The sequence below is a fragment of the Anarhichas minor genome, unplaced genomic scaffold, assembly GCF_050575085.1.
Source record: "Anarhichas minor isolate MPS153535 unplaced genomic scaffold, ASM5057508v1 ptg000028l, whole genome shotgun sequence".
NCBI lineage: Eukaryota > Metazoa > Chordata > Actinopteri > Perciformes > Anarhichadidae > Anarhichas > Anarhichas minor.
In genome coordinates this window covers 4,062,693-4,076,952 of record NW_027466474.1, presented here as the reverse complement: position 1 = coordinate 4,076,952, position 14,260 = coordinate 4,062,693, and the positions used below count along the sequence as shown (strand labels likewise).

Here is a 14,260-nt window from a genome sequence, read left to right as displayed (position 1 = left end):
CCGACAGGCCTTTAATTTGTAGGTGTGCGTGTGCATGTTTACTAGGCTGCTTCAGTGAAACAGAGAGGAGGAAAAAGGGGAACGGAAGGGTAAGATGGCTAATAAAAAAGACAGATTTGCTTGCTGATTCATCTGAATTGTTTTACTGTAACAACTTGATGGGCAAACCCACTCATGTCCTCCCTAACTCAATTAGGGATGCTCCCACAACCCTCCATTCCAGGGGGAATGGCAGTGTAGCTTCTACTTTTCTCTTGATATGAGCCCCTACGTGGCGCCAGGGTCAGTAGAGGGAGAGGAAGGGAAAATGCAGAGAAGGCAGAATGTCTTGAAGACAGGAAAGGTGGGTGGGAGGTGAGAGGTATATTGTGTTTCAGATGCATGAAGTAGAGAGGAGTGTTGAAGTTAGGCTGGCCTGGTCACTGCAGGCCTGATCCCATACCCTGAAAGAAAGAGATGTCCTGAATGTGTGAGACTGTGGGAAACGTGGAGAGAAGTTGGATGTCGACAAGGGAGAGATGAAAGTGGATTAGCCGCCGTGGCGATTTGCATTCTGTGGTGGAACGAAAGCCCCTGCGATGCCCCGAATAGCTGGATGCATGAATAAGTAAACAAACAAAAACAAAAATAAACCCTCCATCTGGATGAATGCTGCCAGGCCCCAAGTGAGAAACAGTAGGGAGGGGAGGTTGGGAGATGGGAAGGGGGGGGGGGGGGAGAGAGATGCTCGCAATGTAGCAGTCACCCCACTCTGCTTCCTTGGCTATAATTTACTTCTACTGCCTGCGGGCCCCCCCAGTTACCATATTGCTCTCACCATCTATCCACTGCTTCTGGCTAGTCTGCCCAGTAACTCCACCAACACACAAGGGAGAGCTCCAACACAGCACGGACAGATGTTAAGTTGACACACTTTCTCTAAGCCACATGAGGTCAACATGTCAGGGGGCCAGCAGGACCACAAGAGCCTGTCGTCACAGAGGAGTAGACCACTATTGACACTATACCTTTAAATTTAGCTGAACCTGAACTGTACACATTGTCACTGTGGTCTCGCACCTGGGGTTATACGCTGATGGTGTCTGCTCACTGTAAAATGATCAAAATGTGTGGTCTTACAGCATTATTTTTATAAGGCTCATCATGTTCAACTTTTAGCACATACGTATGCACCAGTGTAATATAAGAGTTGCTCTGGTTTGGAGTTTAGCTTAAGACATGTGTTTCTCTCTTCCCCCCCCCCCCCCCCCCCACCCACAATCTAATAGATGACCATTTGTATATCAATTACTCAGCCTCATTTAAATCGTGAAAAAAAACTTTGGATTTCCCATGTTTCCATGTTGAACGAAGAATTAAAAAAAAAAATGTTAAATCGTGATGAATAAAATTAAAATAGGGGCTGTGTTTTAACAACAGCAAAACTGTTTCAAAACATACGCTCAAATTCACATTTCCTCATTGAGTAACTGATATACAAATGATCATTTTGGGGGGTGGAGTATTACTTTAATCCTCGAGGTTAGTGATGGACTGCTTAGTGATAGACAATTTCAGTGCTTTTTTTTCACCTGTGAAGTGAGCTGGTGCGATGAAGAGGTGCAGGTGACGACCTCAAACCTTTTAATAGCTTTTACTGTCCAGCTCTGGCGTACGGACCAGAATAGCCCCGATCTATTATAGCCATGCCAACATCACATGGTCTGATCACAGTATATGGGCAAGGCATCATAACTGTACAGACTTTTGGCATAACTGAATGCCACTTAAATGAATCAGGTTATTAAAATGACGGAGATGTCAAAGGGGCTTTGGCATGTGCAAGTATACTGTATATTGAGATACTATAAACATTTTGGGTTTCATCCATCCAGAGCAGTGTACCCATTTTACATGTGGATAGAGGATGCAGAGTTTTTGAATCTAGATCAAGACAACATCAGAACCAAACAACACGTGGGCTGTTTGCATCAGTGAAAGGCGTTGCTGTCCGGGGAAGCTAAATGGGTTTGACAATGGGATTTGATGGTCTTTGTAGTGGAAGTAATTAGGTGTGATTGACTGTAAAGTGACTGGTGAGGTCCAGATCTGGGAGGGGAAATGATCTGACACTTGAACCACCCACAAATTAACGAGATTCAACTGCGCCAGAGCTAAGTAAGAAGAAGAAGAACATTTATGAAAGCAATGGGATGAGAGAAGAGAACATGGCGAGATGAGTATAGTGAGTGTGAGACACAGACAGAGAGGCGCACAGACTGGAGTAAGAGGGGAAAATAACAGGAAAGAGATATCTGATGCATGTCTCACTTCCTTGATGTGACCTTACCTAAATTAAGTTAAAGATAAAAGGGATTAAAAGGTGCAATTTCCCTAGTGTTCTATGTCTTTCTCTCGATACTAAGGGTGTGCCACAAGATTTAAAACAAAAAATAAAAATACATATTCAGCTTGAGAAAATACTGCAAGAGGCAGAAAGACAAAATGTGAGAGAGATTGTTCCCTGGTGTTGCCTTTAATTTCTAATGAACTATGATATTTATCATAGAATATTAAAAGGCTTCCCATGAAGCCAGGCTTGTTTTCCTCATGCTGACATATATTTATAAAAATGCATTGGAAATGGTACAATCTGGGAGGATGAGTATCTTATTGTTTTACCTTCACATAGAACATGGCATTCTGCAGTCAATCAGATGTTTTTAATGCTTGCATGTCATTTGTTCATGAATAATTCTCTTTGTCTGCATGTTTCTATTCATGCCGTTTGCTCTTAGTTGAGATGCAGTGAGCCATATTCTGTGCGGCATCATCGCCTTGGGGCAGATTCCCGAATTCGACCGGAGATATGGCACAATCTAATATGCTGTTATTTATTAGAATGGGTGTATGACAGCCGATAGTCCTGGTGCCCTTGTTCCCATCTTTCAAGGTAATGATGGAATTCACCAATCTATACTCAGGAGCTGCAGAGCATGCCTTGCACATCCTGCTCTCTGGATTGACAGCTCAAATGCAAGGACGAAGGGAAAAAAAAGCAATTTCCTCAGAGTTTGGCATTCCGCTGCTGCAACATCCATATGCAGATGTAGTGAACGATCCTTCATTTTTATAACTCATCAGGTACTACAAATATATAACCAGGCATGAAAGCCATCAGTGGCATGACAAAAAAATGACACTTAAGGGAATAAACAGGCAGCAAATTCAGAGGCATTTTGCCATAAATCATCATTACATTCTGGAAAGGTCTGTCCTTGTTTGTTATATTCCGTAGCGAACATGAAGGTCAGCTTTAGTTTCCTAATACCGGCTTCATTTCCCAAGCTAAGCTGAGGAATGGCGAGTCTTCGAAGAAACATTTCTTTTATCTCCATAAGTTTCTGACCTTCACGTCGCTGTAAGGCTATCTCCCCTGGTGATATTGTTTGCCATGTCGACTGTGCTGTGGAGACACTATGCAAACTTAGAGAGCTAACCCCGTCCACCTCACTGCGGCCTGTCAGCGCTTGTCTATGATCACCAAGCTGGCATGGCTGCGACGCAGGTATGCACTGGCCTTCCGGCAGCTGTGGGTGTCACACAAAGCCATCAATCCACATCTCTGCCACTGTCATCGCTGACAGGGCTCTGTCGGCCACAGCCAGTCAGACAACTGCATGGAAATATGTCAATTTAGTTTAGCATGCCACACTAATAGACACTTGAAATTGGAAAATGTGCCTTAGTAAACAAACAAAAAAATCAAAACATCCATAACTGTCTGACAGGAACACAGGAAAACAGAAATAGCACACTGTGTTGAGGACATGCTAGCTTCATAGAATCAATACAGGCGATCTAAATAAACTCCATCAGCCTCTACAGACAGTTGAATATTAGTTTGTGTGGATGTGGATCCTAAATGTGTATTACCTAGCAAATGCTACACGTGAATCTTCTTAGATGCACAGTTTAAAGTCCGAATAGGACTGATGTGTAAACACATGCAAACACTGAAACGCAGCCTACACTAACTTACTTTGAATTGTATTTTGTACACGGAATGCTTTTTTGAGAGGAGCCCACTTTTATTTCTGTAAACATACCCTAGTTCATCCTCAGCTTGTGAAAGGTTGACAAGGAGGATGCATAAATAGAAGCTGCAGGCCCATCATTGTCAACATGCCAACTGCTCTCTGCAGAGAATCATAGAGACATGGAGACCTCATCCCAGCAGGCCTTGCTGAACGTGAAAAACACCGAGACAACTATTACCAGCACAAAAACAAGCTTTTGAAGAGTAAACGGAAGACACAAAACATTTGTAAAATAAATTGAAATGGAAATATAAGACCATTTAACTTATAATGAACAATAAATCATACGCTGCAAGCAGCGTCTTAAATTATTGGACATTTTGTTAAATATCTGTGGCTTTGTCGCTGTGAGATGTTTAATATAATAAGACCAACGTTTTCTACTAATGGGCTCAGTCATTTTGAAATATCAGTATACAGAACCTCCAGCTGCTGTCTGAACAAAGACAACCACATTAAAGATGATAATGATGTGTGTTCAATTGTTATAATAACACCTTGACGGAACCTATTTTTCCACTATAATATTCCCTCAGAGCAACTCGCTGTATGTCTGCATTCTGCTGGTGTCTGCAAGCTGTTGCAAGAATGTATTGAAGCGGCTGAGTGGGCTCTAATTCACCCAGTAAAGAATTATCACTTTGCAGGTAAAATTTAGTCATAAAAGCAGCATCTGTGGAGCCTCTTAATGTGTTTTTAAGGTGTCAATATTACTGTCTAGGTTTATTAATTGTTTTTACATAGTTTGTTAAACGAGTTCATTTTCCGATCAAACAATTACATTTTGAGAGTTTATATTAGTTACAAAAAAAAGTTCCTTTAATAAATAAATCCAGTTGGATTACATTCAATGTGTGTAGTCAGGTACGATAGCAGACAGTTGGTGTACCCATAAAAGGTGTTGTAAAACTCGCAGGCTACAACCAATATGCTCCTAAACTTGATATTCCTCAGGTTGGCAATAACAATGTTTTTCAGAGGTTTATATGGTGAACTAGGCTGTGACTCAAGCAACTACAACTTTTCACATACTCAAAGCCATACTGTATAAAGTAGGCCTGAGCAAAGTTCACTATTTCTCTGTGGTACAGTACCTGGGCAAATTGCCTGGACTAAATAAAGTGTTCAAATAACTTTTTTTTTTTTTGTCCTTGTTTGTTTATTTCTATGTGCCTTATGCCAAGCTGCATTGTGCTCAAAGCGGCATGTGCGCTTTCCGGCTCTGTTCAAAGCTTAGTGGATTTGACTGGGGTACACAGTTGACATGTGGGTCCAGACACTTGCCCCAGACGGGGGCACTGACCCCGGTGATGCCAGCCGAGTACGCGACCAGAGGGGCCTGCTACTCCTCACAAATGCCTCAGAGAAACAAAGTCCAGATGCTCTTCCATGCTCCGACTCCTGACACACTCGGCATGAAGCTTGCACCATTGTTTCATATGTGACACAAAAAAAAGAAGAAAAATCCCGCTCTGATGAACCACCATTCTAAACCGTCTATAAACAGAAGCATTAGTTTGGGTTTATTCTGCAGTGTTCAACAGTTATTCCCAGTGAAGTAAAGCGATTTGGTAAATGTTGAACATCTGGTCAGTTCAAGAGAATATGGAAATCCACTTAGAGCAAATTAAAACAAATGGGGTGAGCGGGTAATGATTTCATAAGCAATTTCCTACATTAGGATTTCTAATACTTCACAGGGAAAACACGTTTAGCTCTGCACTTGTCTCATCTCTCAATCATGCTCGTTGAAGAACTACACATATCGATGCACTTACAGAGGGTATAATCTCAAGTTTTATCAACTGGATTTTTTTTTTTTTTAAATCAGTTTCCTAAAAGCATTTGTCTGTTTTCCCTCCCCCACCCTGGTGCAACCCTGGCAAAAGCTAAATTAATTAAGCTCTCATTAAATATGCATTTCGTTGTTAATCATTTGCAAGCGAAGAGGATTAGGTCGCAATTTGTGAAATGACATAAAATCTATCCCTTCTCAAAAATAGCCTCTTTAAATTGCACCAAACACAATAGCACGATCCATCAAAAAGTCTCAGCAATAAAATGAGTAAATCAGTAAATCCATTAAAGAGACATTAGACATTAATTTATATAATACAATGGCCATATGTTTACTCCATCTGTTAATGCTTATGGATTTGTAAACATACAAACAATGAAACTGTACTACATTCAGGTCAACAATCTTATCTGTCTGTCTGTCTGTCTGAAACCAAGGTTAGGATCAAAACTGGAGGTCTATGTCAGCGCATCAGTTAGCCTTTCAACCTTTAAAATGCAAAATTAATGTGAAACATGTTTGCACATGATTAATTAATGGGAAGAGGAATTTAAAAAAGCCTCTTTTGTGCCGAACACTACCTTATTTTCATCAACCTTCACAGAAAACATGGCTGATGCTCGGCATGAAATATTGATGTGAAAAGACTCCTCAAATAACTAACTCAAAATATCTGAAGCACACATAGAATTTTAGAACAGAAAGGGAGACAAAAGCCAAGACTCTCAAGCCAAGGCTGTCAACTAAGAGGAGTAGAGGAAGAGAAAAGAATGATGTGCAACAAGAAAACACTGAATATCCTGGTATGTGTGTTCCAACCAAACAGCATAAAAAGAAACTGAGAGAGAACACAAGAGCGGAATACCAAGCTGCTGTAACCTCCAACCTGCTTCTGGCTCTTCAGATTTCCATTCACAGCATCCATTTAAAGACCTCCACATTTGATTGTCCTGATTGCATTAGAGACATGTTAGTACACAGAACGGGAACTATTCAAGGTTTAATGAAAATGTGTAGTCAACGCAGGTAAGGACCTTGCCAGTGTAAAAAAGGTAGCTTGGGTTTAGCAAAGATTTAAATTCAAAAGTGTGTATTTCATGACTGCCAAGGTCATTGTGATCGTGACAGTCCAACAAGCTGGGTGTTGGTGTGGAGGACAATCCCCACTATCTCCAAGGCTGCAGGCAACGTTGCCCATGTCATCCTCATGTTTTATTCATACAAGTCATATTATGGCATTCAGGAACTGTGATCAAAATCTGCTCCGGTAGAAATATTTAGTATCATACCTACTTCATCTGGTTAGCCAGCATGAGAGAGAGGGGTAGACAGACTCTCTCAGCTCATCCATGTTGGATTATTAAAAGTGAAGCTTTCAAAGAGGTCACTGCTCAGGGTGGGAAAAAAAGGAAGAACAAAAAAAAAGCTGTAGCGTGCATCAATTATCTGGGAGAGTTTGTGGCATACGGAAGACTGTCTTGTCACATTTCCCCATGTGGCTGAGCTACAGAGAGGTCCTTCGCTGACGCTGACATTTAGAAGCTGGTGAATTGTGAAAAATCCCAGACTGTTTGTCAAAAAATTGGACAAAAGACCACACTCACTACTTGCGAAGCCCCTTCAGGCTTGAAATTCCTTCTCAATGTCATTGGTATAACTAGACACAGGCATCCAGCTCTGTCGCTCTAATGTTTCATGTCTGAACAACTACAACTTGCGCTGATCAATACATGGTTTACTGGTGTCGCTGGAGGACAATAGAGTAATTCCAGCAGTTAACAACAATAAATACAGCGGGCTGCCTGCAAATAGTCTTCGACTGGAGGAATGATAATTTATCTGTCGTGTTGCTTGCACAAGACCAGTGATAAAAACGAACAACAACAGCATGATCGTGTTGGAAGTGCAATCAAGAGCCACTTTCAGCCTCTTTTGTAAGGCAACCACAGCTTCCTGGTTTGTGTGACCTACATATTGCATGCCACTGCCAGTTCCAGAGGACTCAAACAAAGTCCTTGTAATTATATATGACTACATTCCAATAACTGGTACTATTACTGAACTATAACACGAGTTATAATAGTTGTTGTGTTACAGCTTTAGAAACGCATATAATTGCAGGAGATAATGTTTCTTTCTATGTGGGCAAATGTACCATGGCAAAACAAAAAAAAAGAAGCTAAAAGTAGCATAATCTGTCTGTTGTTTGGAAGCATTGTATTGGCTATGGGAGTAAGTATGAGATTCCTTCACAACTGAAAGAGATGACTCCCCCCACTCCTCCACATTATCGTCTTTCTTCAGAGTTCAAATCTGTGTGAAGCACAATTCCATGAAACCCCCCCTTCTATCCTCCTGTTCTCCTCGTCCTAACTCCCCACCTGCCTCCCCGTCTCTGTCTCTGTGGTGGCGCGGGCAGAAGTGTCATACCTTTGTTCATGTCAATCAGCTGCTTCTTCTTCTGCTGCCGCTCCTGCTTTTCCCGCTCTGCTTTCTCCTTCGCCAGCTTGGCTCTCTTGATCTTCTCCTCCATCTCCCTCTTCTTGTGGTTCTCCTTCACTGCTTCCTGATGAGGCACACATACACACACACACACACACACACACACACACACACACAGACACACAGATATAATCAGAATCTGTCTCATGCCACCCCCACTCTTTTAGTGTCTACGCTACTGTATAGTGTTGCGAAGCGGCAGCATGCCATCAGCAAATTCTTATTCAGAGAAGGGTTTGATAGTTAGAGATAAGCTGCTGGAATAAACAATATATCATTCCTTTTAATACAAGCATATTTGCAAGGCTTCTGCACTGCTTTACATATTTCCAATAACACACAAAGCAGATTTGTTGTCAATAATACATCAAAATAGCTCAAAAGGCTAGATGATCATCATATGTACCATGCTAGGGTATTTCCTTTGACACTATGTGAGAACCATTGCATGAGAAAAGAGTAGCAACAGTGTGCCAATCTCTGAGGACAGAGACAGAGATATTATCCTCCTCCTCCTTCGTGACCAGCTGAAATGTCAGGAAGGAGTCAGAGAAAGAGAGATAATCAACAGATTCAGCCTTTACAAATGTGTCAGTTTGTTCTTGTGCCAACAGAGAGTAAGATGCAACCGTGTGACCTTTGGAGACAACCAAATGTTCTCTCATCCCAGGCCTGTGGCAGAGTACTTGACAGGACCAATCATAGGTGTTATGTGTGTGAGAGGTCATACTGTATGTAGATACATGTATATAAGCCTGTGTGCCTATGCTGTCCATGGGCATCTCTGTGATTCTGCTCATCTGTGATGTTCCCCCTTATGTATGCATATGTGTGTGTGTGTTAGTAAGTGAAGGCATGGCCCTGTCTGTGCGCTGATATAATAAGTGGCGACAGTAGGCGGCCCCCCCCCATCTAATGCCCCTGTGGTCCTGATGTGTGTGCCGTGTTGGCAGCTAAGACAGAGGGATTACAGGGATTGTGGGGAAGGAACAAGGAAAGAGCAGCTCATGATGCCAGTCAATAGTAGAGCTTTGCTCCATGTCCAAGGACACAAGCCCTCATTCTCACTGTCTCCTTGTTGGATGACAAGGGCAATGAGAGAGAGAGAGAGAGAGAGAGAGAGAGAGAGAGAGAGAGAGAGAGAGAGAGAGAGAGAGAAGCAGAATAATAACAGGGAGTGAATGTGTTTTTGTATTACGTGCATTACGAGAACATAAGGGACGTTTTGCTTCGTAAGCTGTCGGTGAACACTCAAAATCAACCTACATTTTCTCGAGGTTGTGTAAATGATGCAGCTACACTCTATGAGGGCTATCAACTGTGTGCACTTTGCTGCTCTTTTGAATTAGAGAGGATGAGAACTGTGACGTATATTCAGCGACGAAATAGTTAACTTGTGCATTTTGTTCAAGTGATGGGCAGCACCTCGCAGCACAAATCAGATTGATTGCTGTCCTCATCCACTGACAGGACTCAGGTCATTTTGGAAGTAATATCACTGCATTGCTCAGCATCTACAGCATAAATTGGACGATAAATTATGCAGATTACAAATACAATCCTGCCGGCTAAACTTATTTTAAACAAACAACTAATTCTGAGTGTAAACATGATTATGCAACGTAATTATGTTGCTCTAATCACACAGCACCACTAATTGCCATAGCAACAAATATGTTTTCACTGATCGCTTATTCTTCCCTTTACCATTCTCTTTGACGGCCTCTATTTTGCCGTCGGCAACAACTGATCGTATCAGGTCTCGTTTTCCTGCCAACGCTGTATATTGTAGGAGGACATACAAGAGATAAACAATCCTCACGGGATGTGTTTTCGAAAATAATCTTCAGTGCAGAGAACCAGATTCAAACCTCATCTGAACAAAAGACAAAGGATCTGGTTCCTCTCAAATATTCTGTATGATTGTTGAAAAATATTTTTAGAAAAAAGATCTATGGATTTCATTTTGTCTCTTGAGTACTCTTATCTACTAAAGATCAAAGTACAATATTTACAATATGATTCCAGGTGACCCTCACACTGAGTCATCTGTCCGTTGTATAAGATCGTCACTATAGTTATGGTGCCACCCGATGAGAGCTTAATTATTAATTAAAGTGAAAACCATCTACTGTACTTTGAATTTCTAAATGAGCAAAACAAAGTTTAAATATGTAATATCCAATAATTCCCACAGTCTACTGAAGACTTGTTAACTTCTGGGGTCTTGAAACATAACATCATTAAGCACCACAGAGCAATTTAGATATTACATTAAAACAATCCATTTAGTTGTCTGAATTATCTTGTTTTTCGGCAAATAGATCCCCAGCTCCTCCAGTCCACATGAAGAAGTGTAATTGAGAAAGATACTTAACCCCCAAATTGCACCTGAAGGCAGTGCCATCGGTGTGAGTGTAAGTGCGTGTGTGTTTGTGTGTGTGTGTGTGTGTGTGTGTGTGTGTGTGTGTGTGTGTGTGTGAATGAACATTTAGATTATATCCTGATGGTCAGGTTGCCATTCTGTATTGCAGCCTCAGCCATCAGTGTAAAGCGCTTTGAGTGGTTGGAAGACTAGAACGCGTTATATGAATGCAATTCCATTTACAATGGAGGTTCATTCATTCAAATCAATTCAATATTATTTGTATAGCCCAATATCACAAATAAAAAATTGTCCTCCGAGGGCTTTGCAAACTGCACAGCATACAACATCCTCTGTCCTTGGACACAAAGGTCACTTACAAGCTTTTCCAGAAATATTGACTTCATTGCATGTCCCTCTTCAGGAATACAACTTGCTTAAGTGTCCTAAGTACGCGACTTCAGGAAGAAAGAAAGAAAATAATTGAGACCCACTATCTTGTTAGTACTTGCTACCAATCAAAGAAATTGAGGATTCTGTTCGCAAACTAAATTCTTATAAATAGTTTCTTTTCTATCAATAATAATAAAGATTAAACCCACAGACAAACACAGGCACATATTTTGGAAACATTTGACAAATACAGCATGAGGAGTTGAAGAAAAGATACGATACAAAGTCTAAGTCAGAAGTGCAGCACTTCAAACTAACCCAAAAGGTCAAAATATTTACCCCCTATGATTATCTACCATGATAGACATTGTCCTTCGTGGCCTTGATTCTACCTGATAATCCTTAAAAAACACTGAACCCTGCAGTCCACAGGCCACGTTTATGACTGGCTTTGTGCCCTGAACCCCTCTGGTCTTAAGTTGGAAAATGCGGTGCAGGTACCGTGTACATATTGCTCAGGGGGGTATGTAAATGGTATGCAAATGTAGAATAAGAATCTTCACGAAAAGACAAAACAAAATGTGTGGTTTAGCATAATAGCACCTTAATGCCAGCTGGAGTTGTCAACAACACTATTGAGGCGGCACATTGAGGCTTTATGAGCCTAAAAGCCTGTCCATCTTAGACACACCAGAGGCCATGGGTGTGACATACACTCATTTCTTCTCATGGCCTCCAGTGTGTCTAAGATGGAGATTATAAGTACACCTCTATCTATAACTGACTGGAAAACTAAATGTTGTGCGACGCAGGTCCAATCTACTAACAAGGGCCAGGCAGCATTTTCCTTTTTCGGGGTCTGTTCTTTCAATAATTCATGCAATGTATTTGCTGCTCTTCCTTGACCCTGCACAACACAATACATCTCCCACAGCACGGCTCCCTTCCCATGCATACAAGTTTGCCAATCCAATGAGGGAGCAATGAGTATTTCCAACTGCTCAGTTGCACCAGCGATCTCACACAGAGAGTGTCGCTGCTATATCTCATTTGAATTTTACAAACACTACAGCGTCTGGGCTTTAAGCAGCAAATGTGTTTATTAGCCATCTGTTACACTGTGTGCCAGGGTGTGGAGGGGGGGGGGGGGGGGGGGGGGGGGTGTAGCTTCAAGAAGTTATAGGTTACAGACTGTGAGACTTCTGCTCTGCGGTATAGATGTATTCCCATATTGATAGGTGACCTCCAAAATCTGGTGCAATGATTTTTATGTGTCATGCTAGTGCAAGAGAAAATAATGAGGAAACACGACAGTGATTCAGCAAGAAGGTGGGGGAGAGTGGCACTGCCAGAGCCTCATCTTCAGCATTATTAGCATGATTATGATAATTTGTCATATTGTGAAGGAATTAGTAAGCTTTAGAAATATCAAATGGGCTCCGAAGTGGACGGATACACCCGGACACACACACACACACACACACACACACACACACACACACAAATCATCATTCTAATCTCATAGATGCTCTATCTTGCTACTTTGGGAACCCGGTCTGGATCTTTTGGTCTTATTAGAAAGTCACTCAATTAACAAGGAAGACTGTTAGCTCATCCCAGCCCATCTGCTGCGCTTTGATAACTCATTAATGGGAAAAATCCTCATCCCCAATGCTCTTGGTCAGGATTACACATACACACCCTGCGATTGCATTTCACTCACACTCTATTTCAGAATATGGCAGCAGCATTAAATTAACAAATTGTTGGACTCTTCGAATACTGTCTCCATGTGCTGGAATCAAATAATATTTCATCGGCCGCAGAAAAAACGAAATAAAAAAGAGAATGGTACAGGAGTGAGGGAGAGAAAGAGAGATGAAACAGAAGGGAAATAGAGTTAATGGATTCTCTTATCAGTTACATTCAGTTCTGTGAGGACTGTCTGTCAATGCGTTTACTCAAATGCTCATGTCGGTCGGGTGCATTAAGCCCTAGCTTTTTAGTAAAAGCAATTTAAGGTGACTGTATTGCAATGGAATTCTTTAATACTGCAGATGCTTTGTGCTGTGAATGCATTACACAGGGCAATGCAACAAAGGCAGAAGTTAGCGGAGATGTTCTGTCTGAGTCAAACAACTCAATATTGAAATAAAGGTCTGAGGCACACCAGGCATATCAAGAAGTTACATTAGCTGCCAAGAAGTCATAATATTCATTAGATTTGCCATTTGGAAGAAATCAGTGATGGTTGATGTAGGTCGACTTTGTCAAAAGGTAAATAACTAGCAGACATCTCCCCAAAATTCCTTCACTGACAAAAAAAAAAAAAAAAGCTGAGGAGGATGCTGCAAAGGAGCTAGCTCAGTTATTTTCACAGAGTAAGGAAATGAAAACATTCAAGTAGAAACAACCATTGATTCCATTGAGCAGATGGGATTAGCCTTTCTGTCAGCATAGCAGAGGAGCCAACAACTATAAATAATATCTGAAGAATATGGTGATTAAAGGATTGTTTTTATATGAATACATTAAAACCAGCCCCCCCAATTTCAACCGCACAACACTTTATCCCACTCAGTTCCCTCCCCTTATCCATCGCAGGAAAGTTTAAATCAGTAATAAAATATTCATATGCAGCTATTTGCTTGAGAGAATAATTTATTTTCTTGGGTGGATGCCTCTTTTAGAGATATGCAACTCTGGAATCCTTGAGGGAGCGTTGTGTTGTGTGTTGGTGCACTTTGATCAGTGGGAATGAAAAGTTGGTTTCAGATGGGTATTAGAATAAAGAGAGGAAAGGATTCAGACAAGGGGACCCTGCCATTCACATAAATGGATTGAGAAGACTGAGAGCATGCCCTCTAGACACCGAGTCATCATCCTGACACCAGGAATATTCGGGGTGGTGCCAGGAGGGATGGGCAGACTGTAGAAGGTGGAAAAACAAAAGAATAGATATTTAACAGACTTGTCTACTCAGGAAAAAAAAGAACTCTTGGTTAGTTCTGAGAGGATGTGGTGTTTCCTTGTCATTAATATGACCTCTTTAACAACTGATCTGCTTTCCCCTGTTTGCTTTGTTCACTGCTCTCGGTAACCACATTTCCTATAAAACTGGAA

General features: G+C 41.4%; 1 protein-coding gene across 2 annotated transcripts in view; it reads right to left on the bottom strand.

Annotated features, from left to right (window-relative positions):
* diaph2 (diaphanous-related formin 2) overlaps window positions 1-14,260 on the bottom strand; it is a 345,406-nt gene that overhangs the window by 47,115 nt on the left and 284,031 nt on the right. For both annotated transcript variants that reach the window (XM_076102904.1, XM_076102905.1), the window contains one exon: window positions 8,308-8,443. In XM_076102904.1, the coding sequence (XP_075959019.1) occupies window positions 8,308-8,443 (136 nt within the window). The remainder of the gene's footprint in view (window positions 1-8,307; window positions 8,444-14,260) is intronic.